At 41.7% G+C, this 14,610-nt stretch overlaps 1 protein-coding gene across 1 annotated transcript in view; it reads right to left on the bottom strand.

Annotated features, from left to right (window-relative positions):
* LOC112219326 (astrotactin-2-like) overlaps positions 1-14,610 on the bottom strand; it is a 407,720-nt gene that overhangs the window by 164,011 nt on the left and 229,099 nt on the right. Inside the window, exon 11 of the mRNA XM_024380472.2 lies at positions 1,782-1,932. Coding sequence (XP_024236240.2) covers positions 1,782-1,932 — 151 coding nt within the window. The remainder of the gene's footprint in view (positions 1-1,781; positions 1,933-14,610) is intronic.

Here is a 14,610-nt window from a genome sequence, read left to right as displayed (position 1 = left end):
GTCCTGGTGACTAAAGATGCCTTTTTCTCAAGCATGGCATATTTTTATCATACAGTATATGGTTCCGAGAACATCTCAGATTGTCATGGTAACCATGTATGGAGTAAGAGCTGAGTTGTATGCAGTGACTCTACCTATCCCTCTAAAGGGATAAACGTTTGAAACATTATGGAAATGCAATGATTTGGATACAACCCCGCGTATCTATTACCTGAAATAAAGCTGTGCTCAATGCTCTACATGAGTGTTGTACCCTCATGGGCAAGACAAAATATTAAGTGCCTTTGAACACGGTATGGTAGTTGGTGCCAGGCGCACTGGTTTGAGTGTGTCAAGAACTGCAACTCTACTGGGTTTTTCACGCTCAACAGTTTCCAGTGTGAATGGTCCCGTCAGTGTATATGGATGTAGAATAAATATGTATGTTTCCATGTCTTTACAAATTGGAGGCATGTAAAGCAAGCTGCAACAGGTTAACACAATGTTGCACTATAAGAACACTATTGTCCACTGTGTTGGTGAATCCTCATGTGAAAGACCTCTGAGTGGTATAAGGCAATATTTAGCAATACATTACATTTGTGGGTAAAACAATTACTCTCTGATAGTTGTGTAAGGCAAAATCCCTTTTAAGCTGGCACTCAGAGTAGCATAGCAAGAGTTGAGCAGATCTCTCTCGATTCAGCAATTATTTTAACAGCCCCAGTAGAAATTGTAGTATCAGTGTTTGGCTCTCATTCTTAGGGACATATAGCCCAGAGGCCAGTCAAATTACAGCAGCACCCCATCCTCTAATGATCAAGCCATCCATCACACAGCTACCCAACTGCCCCATAAATGTAATTGTTTTACGACTCCGAGCCCGCCCAAACTCCCGCCAAACCTCTGGCATTGGACCTTTCCCGTCTCTCCTCCATCTCTCCTCCCGTTGTAAATATGCAAACGACCAACCCCGCTCACTCAAAGATGTACTGTATTGCATATCAAATCAACTGTAATATGTTTCCTACAGTACAATATGAGGTGCAATCTAGAACCTAAAAGGGTTTCGGCTATCCCCATAGCAGAACCCTTTAAATAACCCTTTTAGGTTCCATGTAGGACCCTTTCCACAGAGAGTTATAAGTGGAACCAAAATGGGTTCTACATGTTATCAAAGAGGGTTATTTAAAGGGTCCTATGTGGACAGCTGAAGAACCCTTTTGGAACCCTTCTAAGAGTGTAGGTTACAGTATGACAGCCTATAACTTCTAACGTTTCTGGGTGTGGCAATGTAGCTACTCCTAAAATTTCAGTTTCAGACTATATTTTTTTGGGATATTCATGATTTGAGTAAGCCTGGGATCATGACATCTTCGTTTTATACCTGTTTGACTTGCTTTCAATATGGAAGCAGGTGGTGTGAACGTTCACACTTTTGCCAATCACAGATTTAGAAACATGTCCCAAGATCATTATCATCATGGAATGCCTAACACTCTTCAGAATGTGGTGGGAAACGACCGGCGCCTACTCCCTTTCCTCTGTATCAATGTGTATGTGTTAATTAGCAGATCTTCAACTGCCTAAAGCATCTTAACTCAATGAAGTCAAACTGAATCACATAAATCCTCTAAATTATGGGAGATTATGAATCCTCTAACTGAGAAATTACACATCGCTGAGACATTACACTTACATATAGCACTTCATTATGCGGCAATTCTCATTGTGTCATACTAAGAATAAATGTGGGAATTACATTTCTTTCGAGAGGTTTTACAAAGGTGACAGTAACTCACCATACAGCCTGTTGAGTCGACTCTGCGGTCCGACACACACTTGAAGTTCTTCCTGCAGCCCCCGTTGTCCTGGGAACAGTCTCGGACCGGGCCGAAAGACGCCAGGAGATCATCTACTGTGTCAAAGTAGGTGGACATGATGGCCTCCTCCCTATGATGGGCAGAGAAGAAGAAGACACTGCCATCAATAGCCTGATCAGAATAAAGCCTGAACACTTAACTGAAAGTGGATTTAGAGGCTGAGGCTGTCCTACTTTGGAAAACGCACTGGCAGTACTTCTGATGGATTTCAGAACTTGGTTTGGTTAGTTGTACATAGAGAAAAACAGAACAAATACAGCGGTTGGTCATTTTTGGGGGGAATGCTTCAAAATCCACATATCTAACATAAAGCAAAGGTCTCCTATGTGGCTCAATGTTATTACCACAATAACCCAATCTTTTCCTTTCCTTACAAAAACTGTATTACCTCAATTTCCTAACGTTGTGACCCTCATATTAGTGCTATCACATTGTTACTAGATAAATCATGATACAACCATTACTTTGAAAAAGAGAGAGTTTGAAAAGGAGACATATCATCCGTTACTTTGAAAAAGAGAGTTTGAAAAGGAGACATATCGTCCGTTACTTTGAAAAAGAGAGAGTTTGAAAAGGAGACATATCATCCGTTACTTTGAAAAAGAGAGAGTTTGAAAAGGAGACATATCGTCCGTTACTTTGAAAAAGAGAGAGTTTGAAAAGACATATCGTCCGTTCTGTCCTTGGTGTGTCCGTTCTGTCCATTACTTCTGCTTGGATATGTTGCTACTTTGTCGTGATGTGGACTGTGGGAAAATGGTACAGATGGAATCAGATGAATGATTATGCATTTCAGGAGAGACAGAATGACAGAGATCCGCCAGCCATTTAAAGCTTAAATCAATTCCATTGTGGAATTGATATCCAAAAGATATACTGGATGTTTGGGCCATAGTCCAAGCTCTGTATACAACAAATGGATATTTGGTCCTGATGGAAGAAAGAAAACATAGAAAGCAAGGTGAATGATGAAAAAGAGAGAGAGAGAGAGAGAGAGAGAGAGAGAGAGAAATGTATTTAATTCTTCAAGGAAGAGGAAATATGATACAGATCTCAGACCACGATACACACATATGTCGAGGATGGGAATATGCAATAAGGCTGCACATATCTATTGTGAATAATCAGGGCAGAAAGGAAAAAGGTTAGCAGCATTTTAGGCTGCTGCTACATTGTTGACTGGTGCTATTGAATGATAATTACTACCAGATAGCAAGGTCTTAACCCTTTACATCTGTGGGAAATGTCTCCAAGTGGCCACACAACTCTCCAAAGTGTGCACAGTTCCTACATAATTTCAATGCACTTTTTTAGCTCAAAGAAGAGTCTTCAATGATAAGGTGTTTTTTTAAAATCTATCCTAGCTGTGCCATTGATAAACTAAAGCAAGCACATTTGTAGTTGTTTTGTTTGGATCACAACCCTTTATCCCTGCCATCACACTATTACTGTTGTTTTTTTACGCAATCCAAAAACGTCCCTGTTTAAATATCAATCTGCGTCAGGTGGGCATCATTTGAAAGCTTGTTCTATTGCCAACATGACTAGCTAAGTTATAAAATGTGATCTTACAATGTTAAGCTTTCACAAGGAAATTCAGAGAAAGAGAGTGTCATTTTGGTGAGCATAGAAAGGAGTTGTGTGCATTCAAGCGCATGTTCCAAGGCAAATTTTCTTCACAATAGACAAACATAGGCTCATTCTGTACAGAACAACCCAGTGTGATGTCACGTCATCTTGTAGCTTATATCAAACCTAGTAATATATATATATATATATAATAACAATATAAACATTGATGCTGTATATGACATGCGTTTTATGATATGGAAGTGTGCAAATTTGGATTCACAGGTGTTTGGCTTGCTTGTATGACATCAAAGTGGTATTTATTATAATCCTCAACGTCTCATCTTTCAGAACACATTGAGTCCTTTTAATTTACAGGCCTTCCCTCACTCAAACAACAAAAAATGCAGGAGTGATGGGGGCAACTTCTTGTCCCGTGCGGTACTCATGTACAGAACAAGACTGTCAGTCAAACAAAACCCATACAGCGCTATGAAGCACAGAGCCTGAGCTCTGAAGTAATTGATAGCACGCTACTGTACAGCCACTGCTTTCCAATTGTTGTGTCTTTACTATGGATTAAATTATATAACATGCTATTTTATAAAATCAATTCTCTGTAATTAATATTACCTGATTAAACTAATCATGTAAATGTAATTAACTAGGAAGTCGGGGCACCACGGAAGAATGTTTATAGAGCAGTTGTCTTCCGAATAAACTCTTAACCTGGTTGTAACGGCTGTCGTATGAAGGAGGACCAATGCGCAGCGTGGTAAGTGTCCATATTTAATAGAACAAACTGAGCATGAAAAAATACAAAAATAACTAAGTGAAATAACAAACTGAAACAGTTCCCTGTGGAACACACAGACACAGAAAATAATCACCCACAACTCAAAAGTGAAACCAGGCTACCTAAGTATGGTTCTCAATCAGGGACAACGATTGACAGCTGCCTCTGATTGAGAACTATACCAGGCCAAACACAGAATCCCAAATTATAGAAAAAGGAACATAGACTGCCCACCCCAACTCACACCCTGACCATATTAAAACAAACACAAAACAAAGGAACTAAGGTCAGAACGTGACACTGGTAATATTTTATATCAATAGCAGTCAATTATTAATTGTCACCTTATTCAGTCTCATCTGAATGTCGTAAAATTCTTGGTTATCTTCACAAACCCTGGCTAACAAAATGTGGTTTATTTATATACTAAATACCTAAATAATCACACAGAATTACATATACACAGGATGGATCATACATTGATTACTAATTATTTCATAAAATAAAACGAAGCGAAACCGATATGACGGCTGGTTACACAAAGAAATGGGGTTGGGTTTCAATGAAAGTGCGGGAAGACTGAGGAACAAAAGGATTGGGTCTCTATCAGACCTTATGAAGCTATGCTATCGTAAAATACAGAATCTTATGCATTCTAAATAACGCCCATTTGGAAAAGGAAAATGCAAGAAATATATTTACTCTGAGCTGCGCTTTGATAGATTGGTCAAAGATTGAAGGCTGCCCAGCAGAGATCTCCCTTGTCCTTTGAAGGATATTTCTGGGCGGAAACGTTGTAGTCTGTCATCTCGTGGTGGAACGGAAACATTGCAGTACCCTGTCGTTCTGAGGAGATTGTTCGTCCTTTTGTAGGCCACACACGTTTACAGCTGCTGCTGATAACTCAACATCTAGGATGTATCACTCCTTTAGTGAATAAGAGTTCACAGCTCATACCAAGTTGCGATACTATAAGCTCATGCTATATATATGCGGTGACCTCACCCATTACAACCAGCATGTCCAGAGATACTACCTCTCTTATCATCACCCAGTGCCTGGGCTTACCTCTGCTGTACCCGCACCCCACCATACGCGCATTATGCCCTGAATATATTCTACCATGCCCAGAAATCTGCTCCTTTTATTCTTTGTCCCCAACGCTCTAGGCGACCAGTTTTGATAGCCTTTAGCCGCACGCTCTTCCTACTCCTCCTCTGTTCCGCGGGTGATGTGGAGGTAAACCCAGGCCCTGCATGTCCCCAGGCACCCTCATTTGTTGACATCTGTGATAGAAAAAGCCTTGGTTTCATGCATGTCAACATCAGAAGCCTCCTCCCTAAATTTGTTTTACTCACTGCTTTAGCACACTCTGCCAACCCTGATGTCCTTGCCGTGTCTGAATCCTGGCTTAGGAAGGCCACCAAAAATTATGAGATTTCCATACCCAACTATAACATTTTCCGTCAAGATAGAACTGCTAAGGGGGGAGGAGTTGCATTCTACTGCAGAGATAGCCTGAAAAGTAATGTCGTACTTTCCAGGTCCATACCCAAACAGTTCGAACTCCTAATTTGCCTGCAACCGACCCTCCTCAGCTCCCAGCTGTGCCTGGACACCATTTATGAATTGATCGCCCCCACCAATCTCACACAAATCATCAAGGAACCCACCAAGTACAACCCTAAATCTGTGAACAAGGGCACCCTCATAGACGTTATCCTGACCAACTGGCCATCCAAATACACCTCCGCTGTCTTCAATCAGGATCTCAGCGATCACAGCCTCATTGCCTGTATCCGCTATGGGTCCGCAGTCAAACAACCATCCCTCATCACTGTCAAATGTTCCCTAACACACTTCTGCGAGCAGGCCTTTCTAATCGACCTGGCCCGGGTATCCTGGAAGGATATTGACCTCATCCCGTCAGTTGAGGATGCCTGGTCATTCTTTAAAAGTAACTTCCTCACCATCTTAGATAAGCATGCTCTGTTCAAAAAATGCAGAACTAAGAACAGGTATAGCCCTTGGTTCACTCCAGACCTGACTGCCCTCGACCAGTACAAAAACATCCTGTGGTGGACTGCGATAGCATCGAATTGTCCCCGCAATATACAACTGTTCAGGGAAGTCAGAAACCAATACACTCAGTCAGTCAGGAAAGCAAAGGCCAGCTGTAGCTCTAACTCCAAAAAGTTCTGGGACACTGTAAAGTCCATGGAGAACAAGAGCACCTCCTCCCAGCTGACCACTGCACTGAGGCTAGGTAACACGGTCACCACCGATAAATCCATGATAATCGAAAACTTCAACAAGCATTTCTCAACGGCTGGCCATGCCTTCCTCCTGGCTACTCCAACCTCAGCCAACAGCTCCCCCCCGCAGCTACTCGCCCAAGCCTCCCTAGCTTCTCCTTTACCCAAATCCAGATAACAGATGTTGTGAAAGAGCTGCAAAACCTGGAAACATACAAATCAGCTGGGCTTGACAATCTGGCCACTCTATTTCTGAAACTATCCACCGCCATTGTCGCAACACCTATTACCAGCCTGTTCAACCTCTCTTTCCTATCGTCTGAGATCCCCAAGGATTGGAAAGCTGCCGCAGTCATCCCCCTCTTCAAAGCTGATGTTGCTCTTGCTGCGGGCGATTCCCTGATCCACCTCTATGCAGACGACACCATTCTGTATACTTCTGGCCCTTCCTTGGACACTGTGCTATCTAACCTCCAAACGAGCTTCAATGCCGTACAACACTCCTTCCGTGGCCTCCAACTGCTCTTAAACGCTGGTAAAACCAAATGCATGCTTTTCAACAGTTTGCTGCCTGCACCCGCACGCCCGACTAGCATCACCACCCTGGATGGTTCCGACCTAGAATATGTGGACATCTAGACTCATGTCTCCTTCCAGACTCATATCAAACATCTCCAATCTAAAATCAAATCTAGAGTCGGCTTTCTATTTCACAACAAAGCCTCCTTCACTCACGCTACCCAACTTACCCTAGTAAAACTGACTATCCTACCGATCCTCGACTTTGGCGATATCTACAAAATAGCTTCCAATACTCTACTCTGAAAACTGGATGCAGTTTATCACTGTGCCATCCGTTTTGTTACTAAAGCACCTTATACCACCCACCACTGCGACCTGTATGCTCTAGTTGGCTGGCAATCGCTACATATTTGTTGCCAAATCCACTGGCTCCAGGTCATCTACAAGTCCATGCTAGGTAAAGCTCCACCTTATCTCAGTTCACTGGTCACGAAGGCAAAACCCACCAGTAGCACGCGCTCCAGCAGGTGTATCTCACTGATCATCCCTAAAGCCAACACCTCATTTGGCCGCCTTTCCTTCCAGTTCTCTGCTGCCTGTGACTGGAACAAATTGCAAAAATCGCTGAAGTTGGAGACTTTTATCTCCCTCACCAACTTTAAACATCTGCTATCTGAGGAGCTAACCGATCGCTGCAGCTGTACATAGTCCATCGGTAAATAGCCCACCCAATTCACCTACCTCATCCCCATACTGTTTTTATTTATTTACTTTTCTCCTCTTTTGCACACCAGTATCTCTACCTGCACATGACCATCTGATCATTTACCACTCCAGTGTTATCTGCTAAATTGTAATTATTTGCCTACCTCCTCATGCCTTTTGCACACAATGTATATAGACTCTTTTTTTCTTTTTTTCTACTGTGTTATTGACTTGTTAATTGTTTACTCCATGTGTAACTCTGTGTTGTCTGTTCACACTGCTATGCTTTATCTTGGCCAGGTCGCAGTTGTAAATGACAACTTGTTCTCAACTAGCCTACCTAAATAAAGGTGAAATAAAAATAAAAATAAAAATTCTAGCTGGTATAGTCAAATTTATCCTTCCAGCGTGGCGATCGTCACCTCCATGTTGAAATGCGTCCTTCTAAACATATGGACATAGTCCTCACATCATCGGGAACACAATGTTCATTTCGTTAGGTAGTAGTCGTTCAACCATTCGCAACCAGAGCTCACACTGAGATTGGCTTAGTTTGCCATGAATTGGGTCACAAGGGCTCTTGTAGAAATTTAGTAAAGGCCTATTCATGTGGGCGTGGCCACTGATTGAGCATATTTTACTTCTGAAAACAATTATCTTATTTTAAAAACAAAAATTACATTTGATCTTTTCACAAATAGTTTCATATTTAAACATTTAAATTGCACAACAATTCCATGTGAATCTGATGTGTAGACTTTCCAAGATACAGTTTATGTTGTCCTATCATCAGTAATAATGTCTCAGATGACAACTGATCTGACATCATATTCTTTAAGTACCAACGGATACTTTCAACTGGTTGGATTACCGAAATATTGTTCGGTTCCCAACCCTTTGATGTTACAATACTCTCCCTATGTTAACAACGGACTTTCCAAGTGTCCATTCTGTAGAGTGGAGAGAAAAAGGGGGAAAGGGCAACGTCATGACACAATGTAGGCACTTATCAGTGGCCAAATCAGAAATGTTCAACCTGTATACAGGTACAATTGTAAAGGGCTTCTAAAGTGACAGAGAGAGACATAGCGAAGGAGAATATAAATAGTATGGGCTGTGTGAGAGATGAGAACAGGGAGATAGAGCTACAAAGTGAGACAGATAGACAGACAAATTAACAGACAGACAGGCAGACAGAGAAATAGAGGCACATACACACAGATATTGAAGAGAAAATACCCAAGGACACCACTCTTCCTGGCACAGTACTACCGGCAAACAACAAAAGCATGTGTGCCACCATATCACTGCCACCCGTTTGTTCAGAGCCACCAAAGCTGCCATGTCTGTCCCTGTCCTCTGGCCTGTCGTGTTGGGGAGCAGGTAGGAGTCTACAGGCGTAAAAGTGATGAGGGGGATTACGAATGGTGGCTTTTTGGTCCGATCGCTTCCAATATGATTGGACATGATTTCCCAAGGCCAAAGATCTGGCAGTGCGCAGGGGCCTGCCAGCTTACAGTAGGTACAGGAGGCTGATGCCTGATAGCCCTCTGCCTCACACAGGTGCCTGCTCTGCCCAGCTCACAGGAAATTAACAAGTCATTAGAGGTGTAATGACATATAATGAAGCCATGAGTATTCCCTGTGTTTAATCTGAGCTAAACCACGTAGTGCTAGCTGGCTGTCCTGTAAATTCTCTGTTAACCTATTTGTACATTTTTGAGGTTATTGCTTGTCAGGTAATGTGATCTTGTACTACTCAGATCTACAGTAGCAGTTCACCATGGTAACTAATAGAAATAGGTATAAAGAAATGCAGAAGCATGTTTTTTTCAGTTGGTATCATCAAAGGCAATACAAGATTTTAACAGAGACAAAAATAGTGTCCATGATGAAAGGACATCCATCTTGGCCAGTGCAAAACAAAGAGTAGCCAGCCACAATGAGAATCTGTTGAGCAACACACAAATATCAATCTGAAGGGGATATTGTTTTGAGCTCCTTCTTATATTGTAATCATCTGCCAGAAAACAAAAAGCAATCTCTACGGTACCAAAAGTAAAAGATGGATTAGAAAATACTGAAAAAATAGGACAGTGTGACAATAATACAGTGTCTTATTTACTGCAGCTACACAGTATCATTGTGACAGACTTGGTTCACCTAGAGTTCTTATTCCAAATGGTATGGTATGTGTGTAAGCATAGCAGCGGAAAGTAGGGGTGCTGACGATGCTGCAGCAGCCCCTGAAAAATCCAAAATAATTCTGGAAAAAATACATTTTCACAAAAGTAGTGCACTGGGTCTTTAATAGTCCTTTACTAGTGGACCGCTATAGCCCCCTCTTGGCAAAAAAATCACAGCACCCCTACCCCCAAACTACTTCCTGTTGATGTGTGGAAGGGAAGAGCTTAACAGTCAAACGATCACTAAAACTCTATATTATAATGATTTTGCCATAGGTTCCCTCTGGAATGCCTTTTAACTGTTTTATTCCTCAGTGACATTATACAGTGCTAGCAAAATGTCTTACTGCTCCAGTCTCCTGTTCAAGTGCTACATCAACTTTATGCTCTATGGTTATCTCAAATACACTACAGTTATTCAAACATCCAGTTGACATTGTGCAAACGGTTGGAATGATTATATTTTCATCTCTCTATCTTAGCTCTGCTTGCAATATGAAACACAAAGGCAACACATACTGTACACCTGCATCAAACACACACCCACACAGTTATTTATTTCCAGTTGGATCACAGGAGAGAAAGCATTTTGTGAGAAGTGTTGAGAAGGAGATGGATGAGTTGGTGGTGAATGCCGCAAGCAGGGGAGAGGGGGCAGTAGTGAAGGGTGAATTATTGATCTTAGGCCTGACCTGCCTCCCTGCTGCGTTCTGACTCCACAGGGGAGATGGGGTCAAAGGTCAAAACAGAGGTTTGAATCATGCTGCGAACACCTTTCCATGGATATGTCACTGTTTTCCACTGGGGTAGAATGGATATAGAGGAAATAACAGTTACGTGTTAACTTGAAACCAATATAGCTCCTCTCTGTTTGGAAATATTGCTTTAATCAATGGCAGGACTCTGAAAATAGCCTTTTATTCATTCCAATGTTTTCTTTTTCCTGAATCACTGTTTTGACAAACTATCACTCTGGCCTCTCAATCTTCTATGGAATGGGAGTGGGAACACAATTTTGCAGGGTCAGTTTACGGGGTGGTGCGATCGCACACAATTACAGCAACTTCAATATTTTATGGAGTTGATCCGATGGCAATTTACTATGTATGAAACTGTCATTTGTGAGGCATCGTGGTTAGGGGCTGATGGCAGGTCGCGTACCGGGTTTTAATTGGAGAGCCGGCATTGATTGGACGCACTTGTCAACATGCGTGATGGAGGGCCGAGGATATCAGCATGCTCCATCCATTAACTTTTATTGCTAATAAAGCGAACAGGCACCGCCCGCTGGCATTGTCACAGCCTTTACCAGGTAGAGTGGAGGAGTGAGAGAGAGAGAGAGAGGAGAAAAAACAACACACATATACATGCACAGACACACACACAGACAGAGACACACACACACACACAGACACAAAAGTGAAAAAGGGTTGAGGGCCCCATTTTGTGTACTATTAAGTGGTGTATTAAGGAGCTGACTCCTAGGTGGCATAGCAGTGCTGATGAGGAAGATTGGGTCAGGCTGGAGGAGGCCTAGAGGAATGTGTTAGCTCACGGCAGCACCACAAGCCGAGAGATCGCTTAAGTGTCAACACCTCACCATGCCTGACAATGTGTTAGGAGTGGAGAGAAACAATAGAGACATGTCAACAGGTCCATCTAAGGAAAGATGCAGAGGATAGATGGTTGCTCTCTCACCTGCAGAGCACCGGAAAACATGCCTGAATATGCAGTGTGCTTTAAAAGCTAGACACAGCAAGCTATTCAGTAGAGCATGACCTTCCGCAGTTCCGTCACAATAACTAACACGATCTGAATAGAGATGCAGGTATTGTTTTTGTTTCTGTGGCAACCTTATATCACGAGGACTCCCATGTCTTCGATGTCGGCTGAAGAAAATTGAACCATAATTAAAACTGAAAGCTAATGTTAGTTTTTTTGGCAACTTAACTGACTGCCAAGCTTTGATGAGAACATTAAATATATAAAAAGATTTTTGCTAGATACTAAAATTAGAAATTAAGAAAGCTTTGTTTGAAGTTCAGACTCTTTTTTTCCACTTTGGCTTTGAGGGAAAGACAACTCTGGAGCTTTATTACAAGTCCTGAATCAAACACCCAAACCACCTCAGCTTCTCCTTATGAAAGACATTAGCTACATGTTTGGATGTTGGGACCACCTCTGCCGGTCAGTTGAGTCTGGATACTGAATTCCATGTCTACTGTGAGGTTAGCGGGAGGAGAAGGAACTTCTGTGGGAAAAATAGTTGTTTTTCTTGGAAAAGGAACAAAAGTGTTTTCTTTGGAACAGGGCCTTGGGGAATAGAGCACACAGGGAGGAACGACATGACTCAACAAAGGGGAACAACAGACTGTGAGTGACAGGCAGATGCTATTGTGCTAACAAACCATGTACCCCTTTCTAGTGCTATGTCTGCACTGCTCTTATCGTTATGACAATTAAGAGAGAAAAAATGAACGAATACAATGGGATGCATATTGCAAATCACATTATTTCAAGGTATCAAAGTAGTTACCTCTATGGGATCAGTGTCCCCCCCACGGGAATGGTTGAGCTAACGTGCACTAATGTGATTAGCATGAGGTTGTAAGTAACAAGAACATTTCCCAGGACATAGACATATCTGATATGGGCAGAAAGCTTCAATTCTTGTTAATCTAACTGCACTGTCCGATTTACAGTAGCTATTACAGTGAAAGAATACCATACTATTGTTTGAGGAGAGTGCACAATTATGAACTTGAAAATGTATCAATAAACCAATTAGGCACATTTGGGCAGACTACAACATTTTGAACAGTAATGCAATGGTTCATTGGATGAGTGTAAAACGTTGCACATATAATGCTGCCATCCATTGGCCAACATCTAAATTGCACCTAAATTGCAATAATACATTGTGGCCTTTCTCTTGCATTTCAAAGGGAAGATTTGTCCCCTATAAACTCCAGGCAGAGGAAGATACTCACTGACTTAATGAATCATTAGAGTGAAACAGCTGCACATCAAGCAAGACATCAAGGGGCTTAGCGACTAAGTCTGAAACCCAGTCTTAAGATGAATACATCCTTAATAACAGCACACACATAGACATAGAGGAGCAGGTTACAGAATACATTAATATAGAGAGCCCTGCTTTTTTCTAAAGAGGGAGAAGGGAAAGCGAAAGAGAGGGTTGTGTGGCGAAAAGGAAAGGAAAGGGGAAGAGAGGGAGATATAGGCATGGAAATAGAGTGCAAAGATAACAAGAATAGGAGATAAACATGGAGGAAGAGAGAGAGGGGAAGAAAGGACGGCAATATGGGAAGTGCTGTCAAACACATCATTGTGCGATTAAAACATACTGCGCCGTTCAGTCAGATAGCCAGAGGACATGCGATCTGGCTCCTCTGAAAAGAGACATGAAACTCACAGAGTCTCACTGAGTCTTCACTGAGGGAAGACTGTAGCGCTGTATAGTCTTTCATGTGCAGCTGTGCACACAGCTCAACAGTCGGGAGAAGGTCTGATTCACCAAATTGCAGTCTAGGGACCCTGACAGCCTCCTCTGAGGATTGCATCAAACACACGCTCTGCAAAATCACAGCCATTTTCTTAGAAACAGCCTTGATGTCGTTGAGGAAATGAAAGCGTGCTAACCTGACTGTGCATAATTAGCATGACCTCTACTCTAATGATATCAATCCAGCATTAATGCTACATATTTCATACAAAAGCACATTTTCTTTGTGCTAAATTCTTATTTTAGTTTTTCACAACTTTCCCATTATGCTGTGAAATAGAATTGCCAGCATAAGACAATACTGCCTTTTTTAAGGCAATTGACAAAATGAGAAATATGTGTATAGTTTATTACAGTTTTATTTCAAAAGGTATATTGTGAGCATCTGTGTAAAAAAGAATTGAGGACTATGCCAGGGTGAAATGATCTAATATCTCCATCTCAATGACCATTTTTGCATATCTTTCAACAGTTGTCTCTGTGGATTCTTCTCAATGAATAGTATCTAGAGGGGTTTCCATCGCCCTCATATCATCGAGATGTATTCCCCATATTCACACAGCTCTCCCAGGCTGCCCGTGGTCATGCCGCCATGTTGAATCAAAGCAGACTGAACAGAATGGGTCCCTCTGGGATGGACAGATGAATATTAAACAGAACACCTTCAAACAAACAGAAATACAATTATTATGTATGAAATTCAGAGTCCCGTTCACACAGAATTCAATCACGTAAATTATACAATAAAGGAACATTTGTAGGGTGCATAAAGTAACACTGTGGGTGAATGTATACATTTGTTCGTAATAGCGTGCTTCGTATTTTAAATAGTTTGTTTCAGATTGATAGCGCTAAACGCTGGATGACTGAGGTTGTGCAGTTTAATTTTGGTAGTCTTTGAGTGGTCTTGTTACTACCAAAAAAATGTCTTGAGAATTTTAATAGAGTGTATGCATTGACCCTGTGCTTGAGAGAGAGAGTGAAAGAGAGAGAAGAAAATAGCATGAGAAAAAGAGCGAAAGATTACTGCTAACTATGTTGTACATTAATTCAGTGTAGGCCCAATGCAACTCATATGACCTGAGGCCAAGGCAAGAAGTGTTTGTTTGCACCCATAAGTACCATAATGTAAAATACACAATAGTAAAATTGCTGGTAAAACATAATTTTTTTCATGTATTCATACAGGGTG

Source organism: Oncorhynchus tshawytscha, linkage group LG20, assembly GCF_018296145.1.
Source record: "Oncorhynchus tshawytscha isolate Ot180627B linkage group LG20, Otsh_v2.0, whole genome shotgun sequence".
Lineage (NCBI taxonomy): Eukaryota > Metazoa > Chordata > Actinopteri > Salmoniformes > Salmonidae > Oncorhynchus > Oncorhynchus tshawytscha.
This window is presented reverse-complemented; position numbering and strand designations above follow the sequence as displayed.